The following is a 16,132-nucleotide window of genomic DNA, read 5'->3' as shown; positions in this document are numbered from 1 at the left end:
AAAACCATTCTATAAGAAAGAAATGAAGGAAAAAAGAAAAAAGATCGATAAAATAAAATAAAAGGGATAGAGAACTCACGACAATTTCAAAGTCTTAGAATCTTTGACAAACTCAAAGAAGTGGCGACATTCCAACCAATTATTTTTGTTCTCCCTTAACGATTGGAACACTTGATCAAACCTCCATAAAATGTCCGAAATATCTTTTTTTCTTCTCCGTACATCGTTCATCATCACTTTTTAACTCATCCAAAGATCCCTCAACGTTGATTATCTTCAGACATTCGTTAATAAATACATAGTTACTCCGCAAATGCAACTTACCATGGTATAACCCCTTAGAATGGATGCAACCTATACCAGAAATCAACTCACAACAAATAATACAAAGAATTTATGTCACACACAATTAAAACCAAACAAAACTACTATAACCAATTTTAACAAAACATAACCAACTAACTTATAGAATTACACCAAAAGTCGTTAAGACAACCATCGCCAGTCTTGATAGGTAGTTTAAGCTTATCATTATAAGCAATTCCCTTAGGATTTGGCTTCGCCACCTTCGTCCAATCTTTAGGATTGTGTTCCAAGCGATCATAACATAGACTCCATATACCCTTCCTCAACTCTGTATAATGAGGCAATTCAGAAAAGTCCTTTTGTTGGGAGAACAAATACGTCCACGGTCGTAAAATAACTTCGTCAATAGCTGTATGAATCCTATGAAATACTTCTTTTGCCTTCACATCAGAATGTTCTCCAACAACTCTTACAAACGCCACCAAAAAAAAAAACATTCTATAAGAAAGAAATGAAGTAAAAAAAGAAAAAGATCGATAAAATAAAATAAAAGAGATAGAGACTCACCACAATTTTAGAGTCTTAGAATCTTTGACAAACTCAAAGAAGTGGCGACATTCCAACCAATTATTTTTGTTCTCCCCTAACGATTGGAACACTCGGTCCAATGTCCATAAAATGTCTAAAATATCTTTTTTCTTCTCCGTACATCGTTCATCATCACTTTTTAACTCATCCAAAGATCCCTCAACGTTGATTATCTTCAGACATTTGTTAATAAATACATAGTTACTCTGCAAATGCAACTTACCATGGTATAATCCCTTAGAATGGATGCGACCCACACCAGAAGTCAACTCACTACAAACAATACAAAGAATTTATGTCAAACACAATTAAAACTAAACAAAACTACTATAACCAATTTTAACAAAACATAACCAACTACCTTATAGAATTACGCCAAAATTCGTTAAAAAGACAATCGCCATTCTTGATAGGTAATTTAAATATATCATTATAAGCAATTCCCTTAGGCTTTGGCTTCACCAGCTTCGTCCAATCTTTAAGATTGTGTTCGAAGCGATCATAACATAGACTCCATATTCCCTTCCTCAACTCTGTATCATCATGCAATTCAGAAAAGCTCTTTTGTTGAGAGAACAAATATGACCACGACTGTAAAATAACATCGTCAATAGTTGTACGAGTCTTATGAGATACTTCTTTTGCCTTCACATCAGAATGTTCGCCAACAACTTTTACAAACGCCACATTCTGCACTTCTTTGCCGTCACTTTCAAAATATAAATACCCCTCATAAAATTCTTGAGAAATATTAGGACTAAACTTGAAACTGTAAAGATAAACCCCAGAACCAATTACCTGGTTATGTTTCTCATTTTCTTCATGCAACGTTTTAACAAAATGAAAAAACTCTTTCTGATCCTTCATTATTTACCGAAAAGAATTCTTCACAATGACAGGGTTTCACATATGACAGTTTTTTTCTTCTCTCCATTTCGACATTCACATAGCAATTCAAAGCATATATATGCAAAGGCCAATACGACTGTTTTCGAACTGCTTCATTCAATATATTTTTTTTATAAGAACTTCTCTCCCTCACCATTTCGGCTAACCTGCAACTTTTTCCATTCATTCAACTAATTATTCCTCCCTCACCACTTCGACTAACCCCAAAAGTATTTCCATTCATTCAACATGTTTGCCCGAAATAATAACATTGGATGCATAAATTCTTCATAACCATGATAGAATGTCATAGGTTTTGTTGGATAATTAAAGTGAGTGGTAAATTTGGAATTTTGAAAAGTGTGTGAGGGCATAATGGGTAGAAAAATGAATTTTTGATGGGTTAGTTATCGAGCATTCTGAATACCACCTCCCACCCGAAAGTCAAGATGTGAGACCCACTTACTTATGAATTACTTGATGTAAAGTAAATACAAGAATCAGAATTCAATTTATGATTTGAAGCACATCAATTTATTATTCTACATTACATTGTAACCTATTTATTTCAAATTTTTAACTACTGTATGACTAAATAACGTCTTTTTTTAAATTTTTTAAAATTTAAAAATCCATCACCCAGAAAAAGGCAGGAAATGAAAAAGCATGCCTCCCGCCATTTTATTTGGCAGGAAAAAACGGTACTTTGAAATAGCGGGAAATCCCCTTTTTATTCGAATTGTAAATATCAAAATTCCCAGTTTAAATTTCCGAAATCTTTACACCCCCAACAAAGTTTCATATCCCGCCACAAAACAAAACCACGATCCACGCCACGCGTATTCCCAGACAACACCCACCATCGATCCCACTTTATCAACGTCTCAAAATAACCCAAACCCAAACCCAAGGATCAACGCCTTCACCCGCTCCCGCTATAAATAAACTCCTCCCACTCATCCCATTACCACACCGCACAATCATCTCACATTCTCAGTAACTCCATTTGCAAAACGACGCCGTAAGCTTCGAAGATGTCTGGCCGTGGAAAGGGAGGCAAGGGCCTGGGCAAGGGCGGAGCCAAACGGCACCGTAAGGTCCTTAGAGACAACATCCAGGGCATCACCAAGCCTGCGATTCGAAGGCTCGCCAGAAGAGGAGGCGTGAAGAGAATCAGCGGCCTCATCTACGAAGAGACCAGAGGTGTTCTCAAGATCTTCTTGGAGAACGTGATTCGCGACGCCGTGACCTACACCGAGCACGCTCGGAGGAAGACGGTGACCGCCATGGATGTTGTCTACGCGCTCAAGAGGCAGGGCAGGACCTTGTACGGATTCGGGGGTTAATTTTGTAAATTCAGGGATCGAATTTTAAACGGTCCAGATTCCGCGTTGTAATTTTTCGCTATGATTCGAAATCCAAGTATCTTTTCTTTGTTTGCATGCCCCCTTTCTGCAAAATAGTGTAACATTTGGAAACGGGGTTTCTAAAGGAATGATGAAAAAGATACAGGGTACATACATGTGTTGTGGAACCAGTATAAGTTTTGTCCCTGTCGAAATCTACTGAACTTTGGCGATCCTGAATTAGGAAATGGATGCAACTAGTGATGGATACTTCTGGCATAGAATTTACTCAGACAAAGTTTATGGTATCTATGTGAAGGGAAGAATACCTATGATTGATAGACTTGCATTATCAAGGTTAACAGGTAGCCCTTCTACCTGTCAACACTTCTGTTAGCCTTTCTAACACCTTATTTGCACCCAAAGTCAACTAATAAAATTGCATAAAATTTTTCGACCTAAGATTGAAGCACAGTCTTAAATACTGATATTATCGGCGAAAATATCGTTTTTTTGAATGGGCGATATTTTAGTCCATATCCACTTAATTATCGTCAATATATCGATATTTTCGTCAATATTATTGCGATAATTTCGGAGGCGATAATTTCCTACTCATTCGTGCTTTATTTGGGCAATATATCACGATATTATCGATAATATCGCGATTGAAACTGAAAAATACATTAAATGTGTTGAGAAATGGTGCTTTTGCCAACAAGGGGATTCAAACCTCTCTCACTTGCATCCATCTACTGGGCCTTATCCACCAGGCTGCGAATCAATTTGTTAATAATGTTACGACGTGTAATATTTATATGGTCTTAAACGTTTTACAAGCTAATATTATCTAGGATAAATTTCCATTTAGAAAAAAAAAAATTCCCTAATATTATTTTATTATGTTTAATTTAGGCATATGTTTAATGTTACGACGTGTAATATTTATATGGCCTTAAAAATTTATGCAAGCTAATATTATCTAGGATAAATTTCTATTTATTAAAAAAAAAAAAATCCCTAATGATAAATTTAGGCATATGTTTAATTTTATTTATTATTTTATTATGGAGGGTTTTTTTTTTTTTGTGGTTATATATTACGGAGTTGTATTATTATTCACTATTGAGTTTTAATATTGTTCATTATATGTGATACTAAGTTTTAACTTTAATAGGAATTCTTTCTATGTGGTAGTAAGTTATATATATATATATATATATATTGTCAAGCTCATATATCTTATCATATGCAATATATTGTAGTAAATTAATATAACTAAAAAATTGTGGTGTGTTTAATTTTCTTTCACTAATTACTACATATTTTCTAAAGACACGGTGTTTGTCAAGTCGCTACATAATCAACTTAAATCACTCTAACCCACCATGCCATGCATTTTATTCCAGTTTTTTGTGATAAAATAATAGACAATTGACTAAATAAACATCCTTTAAAGTTTCAATAAAAATTTCCAAGTTTTTCTCACAATTTCCTTGATTTTTATTCAATTTTTATCGATATCGATATTTTGTCGATATATTCGTGTTTTTGGACCACCGATATTTCCGAAACTCTCGATATTTTAGACCTTGGATTGAAGCAATTATGATCTAAAGCCACCGTCGGATTACCTCAAGCTTTTGGCAAGGCATCCCACAGTCCGAATGTTGGTAATTAATCTCTGGATTGTTTTTTTCCGGTCAGATAACTTATCCTTATGGTTAACATTGATGCCACCGGCGGTTTTTTTGATGTGTATAAGTTGTACACATGTCTGAATTTTATTGGCTCGTAGTACCAATCAGCAATGCCAGGTATTGTATAATTTCTCCTCCCAATAGCTTGTAATTGAAAATAAATAAAAAATAAAAATAAAAGTGCAGTTTCAAAACAATTTCATAAACTATCGTTCCAATTATCTATATATATAAAGCAAAAGGCAGAGAATGGTGAAACATTCAAAATACCAGAAAATGCCCTTGGTTAATGCAAACATTAAGAATTAAAATTATTAATTAAATGAGGATAATATGGTAAATTCATAATTTTTCGTATTAAAAAAATTAAAATTAAAAGAAAATTCAGATAATAGATTCTATTTTTATGGAACACAACTATCCATTATTTTTTTAATTCTAAAATAAATTTAAATTTTTTAAAAAAAAGCCTCTCTCAGGCGCAGAAGCGCGTGCAGAGAGGCTAGTATCCACTGATGCCATGAAATCTTTGATGTACCAAATTGTTACAACACAAAAAATAAAATAACACCAAGAACCACACACACCACCGCTTCTACTATACTTCTAACTTCTTGTAAATCATCTCCAAAAACCCATCAAAATGTTTGCTAACACCACGATCCACATCTACCATAGAACCAGCAGCCAAATCATGTTGATGATAATGATGTTTTAGATTCCTAAGGTACCTAAGAAGATCTTTCACATCGCCAAAGTATTTTCCATGGTTATAAACACCCGACATAAAGTTGCCCACATTAGTAGTACTGGTTAAAGCAAGGAAAGCATTGTTCAAGGATTTGAACGTATCAAATTCAGATGATGCCAAAACAAATTTGACAGTTTTCTTAGTATTTGCATCTGTTCTTATACACATAATCGTCAAAGAGATTCATCCTTTTATCAGCGCTTAACAAAACGGATGACCCACCACTTTTTTGACAAAATCATCATAGCTGAAAATACCAACAAAAAAAAAAATTTATATAAGAAAGAAATGAAGTAAAAAAGAAAAAAGATCGATAAAATAAAATAAAATAAAAGAGATAGAGAACTTACCACAATTTCATAGAGAACTTACCACAATTTCAAAGTCTTAGAATCTTTGACAAACTCAAAGAAGTGGTGACATTCCAACCAACTATTTTTGTTCTCCCATAGCGATTGGAACACTTGTTCCAATGTCCATAAAATGTCCGAAATATCTTTTTTCTTCTCCGTACATCGTTCATCATCACTTTTTAACTTATCCAAAGATCCCTCAACGTTGATTATCTTCAGACATTCGCTTATAAATACATAATTACTCCGCAAACGCAACTTACCATGATATAACCCATTGGAATGGATGCGACATATACCAGAAATCAACTCACTACTACAAAAAATTTATGTCAAATACAATTAAAACTAAACAAAACTACTATGACCAATTTTAACAAAATATAACCACCTACCTTATAGAATTACGCCAAAAGTCGTTAAGACGACCATCGCCAGTCTTGATAAGCAGTTTAAGCTTATCATTATACGCAATTCCCTTAGGCTTTGGCTTCGCTAGCTTCGTCCAATCTTTAAGATTGTGTTCGAAGCAATCATAACATAGACTCCATATTCCCTTCCTCAACTCTGTATCATGAGGCAATTCGGAAAAGTCCTTTTGTTGGGAGAACAAATACGTCCACGGCCGTAAAACAACATTGTCAATAGTTGTACGAGTCCCATGAAATACTTCTTTTGCCTTCACATCAGTATGTTCTCCAACAACTTTTACAAACGCCACATTCTGCACTTCTTTGTCGTCACTTTCAAAATATAATTACCCCTCATAAAATTCTTGAGAAATATCAGGACTAAACTTGAAACAGTACAAATAAACCCCAGAACCAATGACCTGGTTATGTTTATTATTTTCAGCATGCAACGTTTCAACAAAATGAAAAAACTCTTTCTGATCCTGCATTATTTACCGAAAAGAATTCTTAACAATGATAGTTCTGCAAGAAAAGATAGAAACAAACAAACATTTAATCCTTCTAATCAACCAACAAACAAACAAAAAAACTAAAATATAACCGAGAAAGCATAAGGTAACCTTTGATTATCTTGGACAATGAAGCAAAAATGATGGAGTCAAAGAGAGATCCAGTCCACCAGCACCTTTGATTAACGAGAGTGAAGCAATAAAATCAAAGAAGGTAATTTATATAGGGCTTTGAACTAAGCCACTTCCTCAATTGGCTCTAAAACCCAATCTCACCGGCAAACCCAAATAAAAAATCATAAAAAGGGTAACAAAAGAAACAACCAGGTAACACTAGGAATTTTTAAACGGGAATTTTTAACCAAGTAAGTGGTACGTATATATACCATAGGTACGCATATTCAAAAACAGCTAAGTTTTCATCATGTTTCCCTTAAAAATGAAAAACAATTATAAGTTTCCTGTTTTCTCTCAACAAAATAAAAAACAAGACAATTATAAGTTTCCTGTTCCTATCAAGATTGAGTAGGACGTTATATAAATACATCACTTCACGGATGAAAGAAAAGCAAATTTACATCTTGAATAAATTCCAACCTTCAGCATATATTTATACCCACAACCAGCCATGATAAAACTCCCTTCTGCCGCGGCATCCCCAAACCCTAAATTCCCTCAATTTAGCATTCAAATACCATGGCTGCCGCCGTTGATTCCACCTCGGGTCAAGACCATGCATTGACGTTGGCTTCACGCCAGGATGAGCTCATGCGCAAGACATCGAAGATCAAGAAATCTCTGCACAAGATACGGGAGATGGAGAAGTCACTGGGCGAACTGGCCCGGATATGGGAGATGGAGAATTCTCAGGGCGAACTGGGGGCGAAAGAGAAATATCAACCCACGCTTTTGGCCCTGCTCGATTTGAAGAAATTGATATCGAAAGAGCTTTGCCTACTACGCCCCAATAGGGCCGGCAGTTGCAAACATGGAGTCATTCATCCTTACCCAAGGTCAGTGCATGGCATACTAGTGGATTATCTTCTTAATTTTGTTTCTCTGTAAAATGTTTGATGTTCTTGATTCGCATTGCAGTTTTTATTTTATTTTATTTTAAATATATAAAATTTTGACCTACCTGCATTTATTAATCTCTCATTTCTCTATCCAGCTTGCCCATGGAGGGGATGAGAGTGAATCAAGGGAAAGATAAATCTGTGTTTTTAATGGTAAATTTCGTTAGGGGCAAATACACTGATGCCATATATAAAATTAAGTTCAAATTCGGAGGAGAACTTAAGCATATGGGAGCACCTGAACCTGTAGCCAAGTTCAGTAGTTTTGACGTTCGGGCTGCAAGGATTTTCGAACGCTCCCAACTATATGTATTTACAGAGAAGGGTTCGGATAAACTTCGCCTTAGGTCATTTGGAGGGTTTATCCTTAATACGAAAACTGGGAATTTAGATCCTTTGACAGAGTCGGCCATAAAATTTAAGCCGCGTGGAACTTTTGTTTCAGCATATGGCACAGTGTATTTTCTTGAAGAGAAATGTCCCTGGGTACGAAGTCGGAGTCTAGGTTTTGGGAAATACAATCCTGATAAGAAGGATTGGGAGCGAATGCCTTTGTTTCCATTTTCCTATAGATATTCCATGATGGTAACTGGTTATGCCGTTTGTTATAGCCTTATTTTGTATATATTGTCTGACATACATCGAAACTTGGATGTCGTTGCTTTTCACGTGGCTAGAAAGGATTGGATACGAGTGGAAGTTGACACTTCTACTCCTTTCCAAGGGAGGGCCGTGGTTGTAGGCGAGACTATCTATGCCATAAATTTGTATAATGCGGAGGAGATTATAGCATACTCATTGAAGAGGAAAGAAGATGATGACGGTGGTACTACATATTCACTGGTCCAACTGTTTAAATTGAACGGCCTTGAGATTGCGGATCCGCCATTGCAATTTGGTGAACTTGTGAGTGCCTATTTGGTTCATCTAGGGAACCAAGACTTTGTTCATGTGAAGACTGCCACTAACAAAGAATGTGATGAGGTTCAACATGTTTGTATCACCACGTTTCAAATTGTTCAAGGAAGAAGACATATGATTGAGACTTTACATTCAACGGTTCTTCCTATGAATATTGAGACCTGTAATTGGTTTAGCCTTACGCTCTGCTTTACTCCGTAAGTTTTCTTCACATTTCTCGTATTTTCATCAATAACATTAATTTGTAGGTTTAATTTTGTTGTTTATGATGATTATAACTCTCAGAGAATGCGCGGATTATGAACCCGTAGAAGCGGAGAGTGCAGCTAGCACAAAGCAGCCAAAACAAGAAGATGAAATCATTCTGGATGAGAGTTCTTTTATGTGGGAGGTAAAATGAATGTGTTTACATGAAATTATTTTATTTGTTTAATGACCATGAATCAATAGAGACTGAATTGTTTGCATGTCTATAAGTGTTTTTATTAGCCTTTGAGTGTAATTTATCATAATATAATTGAGTTTTGCAGGAAGAAGCAAGCACGAAATAGCTGCTACTCAGCATGAGAAAGCCTCCATGTAGCATGAAAAATCAATCAGAAAAAAACCCAAAGACTGCAAACGGAATTTTTTATTCTAAAAAGTGGATGGATGGAGGGATTACAGTTTATTGAGTCATTTTAATTACTGTCATCTAGGGCATTATTGGCTATTTTGTATTTGTTTTTGTTAAGTATATTGAATTAATGTTCCTTGTTTACTATATAAAATTATCCTTTGGTCACGTTTACTATTCAAAGATTCTTGCTTGGAACATACTCTCTCCATTGTTAGGCTATCTTGAGGCTACAGGAGGTTTTATATCTCTTTGTTACATGTTCTCTCTCCTTGTTTGCTACCATTTAATTCACCTGTATGTTACATATTCTTAAATTTGAATTTATTGATACTGGCATTTTTACTATTTTGTTTGGGTGTTCGAAGCAATTTTGATAAACAATTTGTTGATCAGAACAGTGAAGAGATTGGAATTGATAAAATTTTCTAAGATACTATAGATTTTACGGGCATTAATGTTTTCACTTGGAAGATTGCCAAAACTCTGGTTGATTTTGTTAATCGGTTGAAGATTCTAGACAGGGACATTTGCATTGTTAGAGGGAGTAAGAAGAAGCTAAGAATAATAAAATATTACAAATATCCTTTTATTTGGAAAGTGAGGTTTCAATTAGATGCTAAAAGATCCATAATTAATATGAGCAAGAATTACTGTTTTGTTGGCTTGTCACCGGGTGGCGTAGCGATTGAAAGGGAAAAATTAAACAAAGGAGAGAATAGTTTGTGCTTGAACCATTTGGTTTTGACGGAATTGGAATTTTCTTCCATTAGTTTTTAATTATGTTATTATTGGACCATTGATTGATTGTCTTCTTTCGATTTGACGGTGCTGTTTGTGAAATTTGAGTGCTAGCTTGGGTCGAGTGATGTTTCTTTTTCATTAATTTTCCCTCTAATTTCGTTTTATAGTCCGTAGACGTTGAGAGTTATGGTGGTTTGATTTAGGTCGATGAGATTACGGAGAAGAATGAGTAACTTAGGCAATAAAATAAACTCAGTACACAAGAGAGGAATGAGTTGGGCTACACTCTTTTTATAAAAATATACCGGGTATAGCCGGTCAGCTATATTATTTTTATTATAGACCGCCGTGTCGCCAGTGTTCTGTGTCAAAAAATAGTATAGTCGGGCAGCTATACGTTTTTATTATATAAATGAATCGAAGTATAGCCGCGCGGCTATAAAACCAAAAAACGATGCCCAGTTTGCCACCTGTCAAAAATAGTACAGCCGCGCGGCGATACTATTTTTATTATAAAAAAAATCCAAGTATAACCGCCCGGCCATACCATTTCGTCACGTGTCAGCAGCTATACTATTTTGATATAATAAAAACTATAGTAGCGCCGCGCGGCTGTACTATTATTTAAAAAAAATACCAGCCTTTGCTAAGCGTCGGCTATACTCTAAAAAAAGGACCACCTGCCCGCTTTTTATACGTACATGTTTCAAATTCTAATGCTTGCTGGTAAACGGAGCGGTGTTAATTCTCCTGATGGCGTTGCATTTCTTCTTCGTAGGACTTTATTGCTAGGTCCGATGACAATGGGGATTTAGCTCCTGAGCTAAGGGCTTTTCTACAGGGGTGAGTATTGGCCAGTGGAAGCTTACTTGGATGGAATAAGACAAGGACAAGAACATTACATGAACATTGTGAGGATTTTAGATCTTCTAGCCCCCAAGCTGAGGGTAGCGATTGCGTACCTGCTGCTATATAGTTAGTGTGTCAAGGCAGGTGGATGTTTGGTGTCACAAAGGTTGAGAGGGCAGCTTGTTGAAGCTGTGACAAGGCTTGGTGATGGGATCCTTGATAATGTGAGCCAGTGCAGAGAGCTCTTGGGCTTCTCTGGAGCGCCGTCTTCCTCAGTTTTTACATGATTAGCAAGATTGTACTTATTTTGGCTTTGATCTTGAAAGAAACCATCAACAAAGGTGTAGCTACATGCATGACAATACTAAGGAATATTAACCACGTAACAAGGTGCTTATTACCATTGACAAGTTCAAAAAGTATGAATTTAGCAACAGGGTTTCACATATGACAGTTTTTTTCTTCTCTCCATTTCGACTTTCACATAGCAATTCAAAGCATATATATGGAAGGCCAATACGACTGTTTTCGAACTGCTTCATTCAATATATTTTTTTTATAAGAACTTCTCTCCCTCACCATTTCGGCTAACCTGCAAGTTTTTCCATTCATTCAACTAATTATTCCTCCCTCACCACTTCGACTAACCCCAAAAGTATTTCCATTCATTCAACATGTTTGCCCGAAATAATAACATTGGCAATGCATAAATTCTTCATAACCATGATAGAATGTCATAGGTTTTGTTGGATAATTAAAGTGAGTGGTAAATTTGGAATTTTAAAAAGTGTGTGAGGGTATAATGGGTAGAAAAAATGAATTATAGATGGATTAGTTATCGAGCATTCTGAATACCACTTCCCACCCGAAAGTCAAAACGTGAGGCCCACTTACTTATGAATTGCTTGATGTAAAGTAAACACAATAATCATAGTTCAATTCATGATTTTAATTCAAATTGCGAATTAGTAAACACGCCATGAGTTTATTTGAAGCACCTGGCACATCAGTTGCCTTGTACTTGAGTCCCAATTAATTTATAATTCCACATTACATTGTAACCTATTCATTTCAAATTTTTAACTATTGTATGACTAATGAACGTCTTTTTTTTAATTTTTTAAAATTTAAAAATCCATCACCCAGAAAAGGGCAGGAAATGAAAAAGCATGCCGCCCGCCATTTTATTTGGCAGGAAAAAACGGTACTTTGAAATAGCGGGAAATCCCCTTTTTATTCGAATTGTAAATATCAAAATTCCCAGTTTAAATTTCCGAAATCTTTACACCCCCAACAAAGTTTCATATCCCGCCACAAAGCAAAACCACGATCCAGGCCACGCGTATTCCCAGACAACACCCACCATCGATCCCACTTTATCAACGTCTCAAAATCATCCAAACCCAAACCCAAGGATCAACGCCTTCACCCGCTCCCGCTATAAATAGACTCCTCCTACTCATCCCATTACCACACCGCACAATCATCTCACATTCTCAGTATCTCCATCTGCAAAACGACGCCGTAAGCTTCGAAGATGTCTGGCCGTGGAAAGGGAGGCAAGGGCCTGGGCAAGGGCGGAGCCAAGCGGCACCGTAAGGTCCTTAGAGACAACATCCAGGGCATCACCAAGCCTGCGATTCGAAGGCTCGCCAGAAGAGGAGGCGTGAAGAGAATCAGCGGCCTCATCTACGAAGAGACCAGAGGTGTTCTCAAGATCTTCTTGGAGAACGTGATTCGCGACGCCGTGACCTACACCGAGCACGCTCGGAGGAAGACGGTGACCGCCATGGATGTTGTCTACGCGCTCAAGAGGCAGGGCAGGACCTTGTACGGATTCGGGGGTTAATTTTGTAAATTCAGGGATCGAATATAAACGGTCCAGATTCGGCCTTGTAGCTTTTCGCTATAATTCGAAATCCAAGTATCTTTTCTTTGTTTGCACTTTGCCTGTAGCACTGAGTAGTTGTGACGTCCCATTCAATCGCGATCGCCATAATTTTGTTGTTTTTTAAATTTTATGTGCCTGCAAAAAAAAAAAAAAATAGTGTTATTGTGGGCCCGGCAATTTCTGGACCGCTAAACTTTTCTGACGTGGCATAATTATTATTGTGGGTCCCGCTACTGTGCCGACAGACCCCAATCCCATCGTTGTCGAGAGTTCAATCTTAACCCTGTAAACCCATCGAAGTCGGCTGGGAACGCCACAACATTCCTCTCCTCTCTCTATGCCATCTCTCAAAGGCCAACGATTTACGGTGGTATATCCGTAATTACTCGGATTGGGCGATGGGCATTCCGTGCGACGACGTCGTTGTGATCAAGGAGGGCAAGACTCCCAGCGAGCCTTCCGTCGTCACGGTCAATTGTCCCGACAAGGCCGGCCTCGGCTGCGACCTCTGCAGAATTATCCTCCAGTTTGGCCTTTGCGTTACGAAGGGAGGTAATTGATAATTCGATCTCTCGTTTTCTCACCTGTTTTTTTTGGAAATTTCGTGGTTGGGTTTGTGATTTTAGATTTTGGTTTGTGTGGTGTAGATTTTTCGACGGATGGAAGATGGTGTTATATAGTGTTGTGGGTTGTTCCCCATCACAGCTCGCTCAAGGTTGATTGGGAGAGCTTGAAGGATCGGCTTTCCTCTGCGTGCCCACCTTCGTGTTTCTTCTCTTTTTACCTCAATCAAGTCTCTAATGTCCCCACACCTCCTCCAGTCTATCTGTTGAAGTTTTGGTGCCATGACCAGAGAGGCTCACTGCATGGTCAAGATCACAACTTTCTCATTACTTGTTCTTGGGTTTTTTTATTTTCTTTAAATTTTTATGCATTATATGTTTGAGTAATGAAGAAGTTATTGTTGTTTTGTGTACATGTAGATGTTACCAAAATCCTCTGTGAGCTTGAAATTCTGATTCAAAGAGTCAAAGTGATGCCCACCCCAGATGGCAGAGTTTTGGACCTCTTCTTCATCACAGATTGCCTGTGAGTTTTCCTATGCAAGGATTTGCACCTTCAGAAAATTGCATATCAGTATTGTAGTTATTAATTTTAGCAACCATAGTAATCAGGAACTATCCACCTTTACTTCAATTCTCGTATTTGTTTCTGTTCCAAGCATGCTTGACATTAAGGTGCCGGTGTTTGCTGTTTAATAGTTGTATGGATTGGGAATAACTCTTAAGACATTGAGATTAGATGCCACTGCCAATCTTAAGATCTTCCTGTTGGCTGTGAGCCCTTTGAGTTAGTTATTCCCACAGTTTTAAACAAATGCATTAGCTTGGAAATACATAAGATGAATTGTATGATCAGGTTATGGTTTTTAACTCCACCCTTTTTGCTGGGACAACTACATATGTATTCTGGCTTATTAGTGCTTTGCATTTCTTCTGGTAGCATTTTGATTTTTGGATATTTATTCTAACCAAACTTTGGAATTCTTTTATGTTTAATGAGAATTCGTTGTCCCAACAATCACTTCATAAGGGTAGCTTCTGAAAGTAAATAATTTGATGAAATGGTAATTGCTCAGAAAGGTTGGTTATACTTTGCAACAGTTATTGACCCCCATTATTTGGTGCCATATAATTTCAGGGACCTGTTACACACAAAACAGAGGAGAGATAACATATGTGAGCATCTGATGGCTGCTTTAGGAGAGTATTGTATCACCTGTGAGCTTAAGTTGCCAGGGCCTGAGTATGAAAGTCTGCAGGGAAATTCTTCTCTTCCACCAGCCATTGCTGAAGAATTATTTAGCTATCAGCTGAAGGATGAGGAAGCCTATCCAAAAGCTCTCAGCTCAAATATGGGAGCGGTCAAAAAGGCTAGTATTACAGTGGATAACTCATTGAGCCCTGTTCATACGGTGCTGCAAATAGAGTGTGTTGATCAAAAGGGCCTCTTTTATGACGTTCTGAGGACTTCCAAGGATTGCAATATTCAGGTACTTTTTCATGGTGTGTTGGAATATAGTTACTAAGTACCATTATTTGGTGCTTGCACCTGTAGATGTTTAATTAAAAAAATCTTCAGTTTTGCTTTTCAGTGGTCATAACTACCCCTATTGAATGTGTCTTTTGTGTTAGAATATTTATATATGTTTGCAATTTAGAACTGATAGAAGTCTTTGTTGTTTCTCATTTAGATCGCTTATGGTAGATTCTCTTCAACTAAGAAAGGCTTCCGAAATTTGGACCTATTTATTCGGCAAACAGATGGAAAAAAGATTGGGGATCCTGAAAGTCAGGTTGCATTGTGTTCTCGTTTAAAGGAGGAGATGGTTCACCCATTGCGAGTGATCATTGCGAACAGGGGCCCAGATATCGAACTCCTAGTTGCTAATCCAGTTGAGTTATGTGGAAAGGGGAGGCCCCTTGTGTTCTATGATGTTACACTAGCACTAAAAAAATTGAGAGTATCTATTTTCGCGGTAAGAATTTGTTCTGAGTTTCCTGTCATTTTGTGGCATGCCCCCTTTCTTTATCTCATTTTTTCATTGCTGATGTGTAGGCTGAAATTGTAAGGCATTCAACTTTAGATTGCCAGTGGGAAGTCTACAGATTTCTTCTGGATGATAGTCGTGAATTTCCATTGTCCAGCAAACAAGCTAGAGGTAAGATTGTAGAGAAAGTTAGAAGAACGTTGATGGGGTGGTGAACTGTTAATTTTCTCCCCTTTTGAGGATTGCAGTCTTCCCATCTAGTGAGTGTGCTGTACAGCAGTTCCATAAAAATAGTTATAGTTATCTGCACTAGAGGAGTGTAGAGTCTCTGCTGGCTATTTTAGGATGAAGTTCACGGTTGTGTACTAGGTCACTTCAGTGAGACTGCAGAACTATGTTTGTAGCTTTTGCCGCAAGGCTTGCCGTCCTGCATATGTACTTCTGTTTTGTTCAAGTTTGGAACATATGTGTATGTTGTATTTTCATCTTCCAACTGCTTATATCGAATGGAAATGTAATTTCTGTTTTCTTTGTATCCTGAGATGTGTTCATCTGAAAATGATGATTTTTGCTGATTTGGTGGTTGTGGTTCATACCGTAAGGGGTTCTTTGCTGAATGATTTAGTTGGG

At 37.1% G+C, this 16,132-nt stretch overlaps 3 protein-coding genes across 3 annotated transcripts; all 3 read left to right on the top strand.

Moving 5' to 3' along the window:
- Positions 2,554–3,298, top strand: LOC18787026 (histone H4). Its single transcript, XM_007220422.2, has one exon. It carries the CDS (start codon positions 2,817–2,819, stop codon positions 3,126–3,128), a length of 312 nt encoding a protein of 103 aa, XP_007220484.1. The 5' UTR covers positions 2,554–2,816; the 3' UTR covers positions 3,129–3,298.
- LOC18784684 (histone H4) lies at positions 12,505–13,004 on the top strand. Its single transcript, XM_007220423.2, has one exon. The coding sequence runs from the start codon at positions 12,598–12,600 to the stop codon at positions 12,907–12,909; it is 312 nt and encodes a 103-aa protein (XP_007220485.1). The 5' UTR covers positions 12,505–12,597; the 3' UTR covers positions 12,910–13,004.
- On the top strand, positions 13,168–16,061 carry LOC18784979 (ACT domain-containing protein ACR9). The gene is made up of 6 exons (XM_007218005.2): positions 13,168–13,503; positions 13,599–13,820; positions 13,935–14,040; positions 14,653–15,004; positions 15,206–15,490; positions 15,571–16,061. Exons 1-6 carry the CDS (start codon positions 13,350–13,352, stop codon positions 15,715–15,717), a joined length of 1,266 nt encoding a protein of 421 aa, XP_007218067.1. The 5' UTR covers positions 13,168–13,349; the 3' UTR covers positions 15,718–16,061.

This window comes from Prunus persica, chromosome G2 (assembly GCF_000346465.2).
Source record: "Prunus persica cultivar Lovell chromosome G2, Prunus_persica_NCBIv2, whole genome shotgun sequence".
In the NCBI taxonomy this organism is placed as follows: Eukaryota; Viridiplantae; Streptophyta; class Magnoliopsida; order Rosales; family Rosaceae; genus Prunus; species Prunus persica.
The sequence above is the reverse complement of the archived record's forward strand: the minus strand, read 5'-3'. Positions and strand labels throughout refer to the sequence as shown.

Excerpts from the sequence above, each read along its gene's own strand:
- LOC18787026 (XM_007220422.2), top strand. The coding sequence starts at position 2,817 with ATGTCTGGCCGTGGAAAGGGAGGCAAGGGCCTGGGCAAGGGCGGAGCC.
- LOC18784684 (XM_007220423.2), top strand. The coding sequence starts at position 12,598 with ATGTCTGGCCGTGGAAAGGGAGGCAAGGGCCTGGGCAAGGGCGGAGCC.
- LOC18784979 (XM_007218005.2), top strand. The coding sequence starts at position 13,350 with ATGGGCATTCCGTGCGACGACGTCGTTGTGATCAAGGAGGGCAAGACT. Across the intron at positions 14,041-14,652 it reads TTCTTCATCACAGATTGCCT|GGACCTGTTACACACAAAAC; the intron begins GTGAGTTTTCCT and ends ATATAATTTCAG. Across the intron at positions 15,005-15,205 it reads CCAAGGATTGCAATATTCAG|ATCGCTTATGGTAGATTCTC; the intron begins GTACTTTTTCAT and ends TTTCTCATTTAG.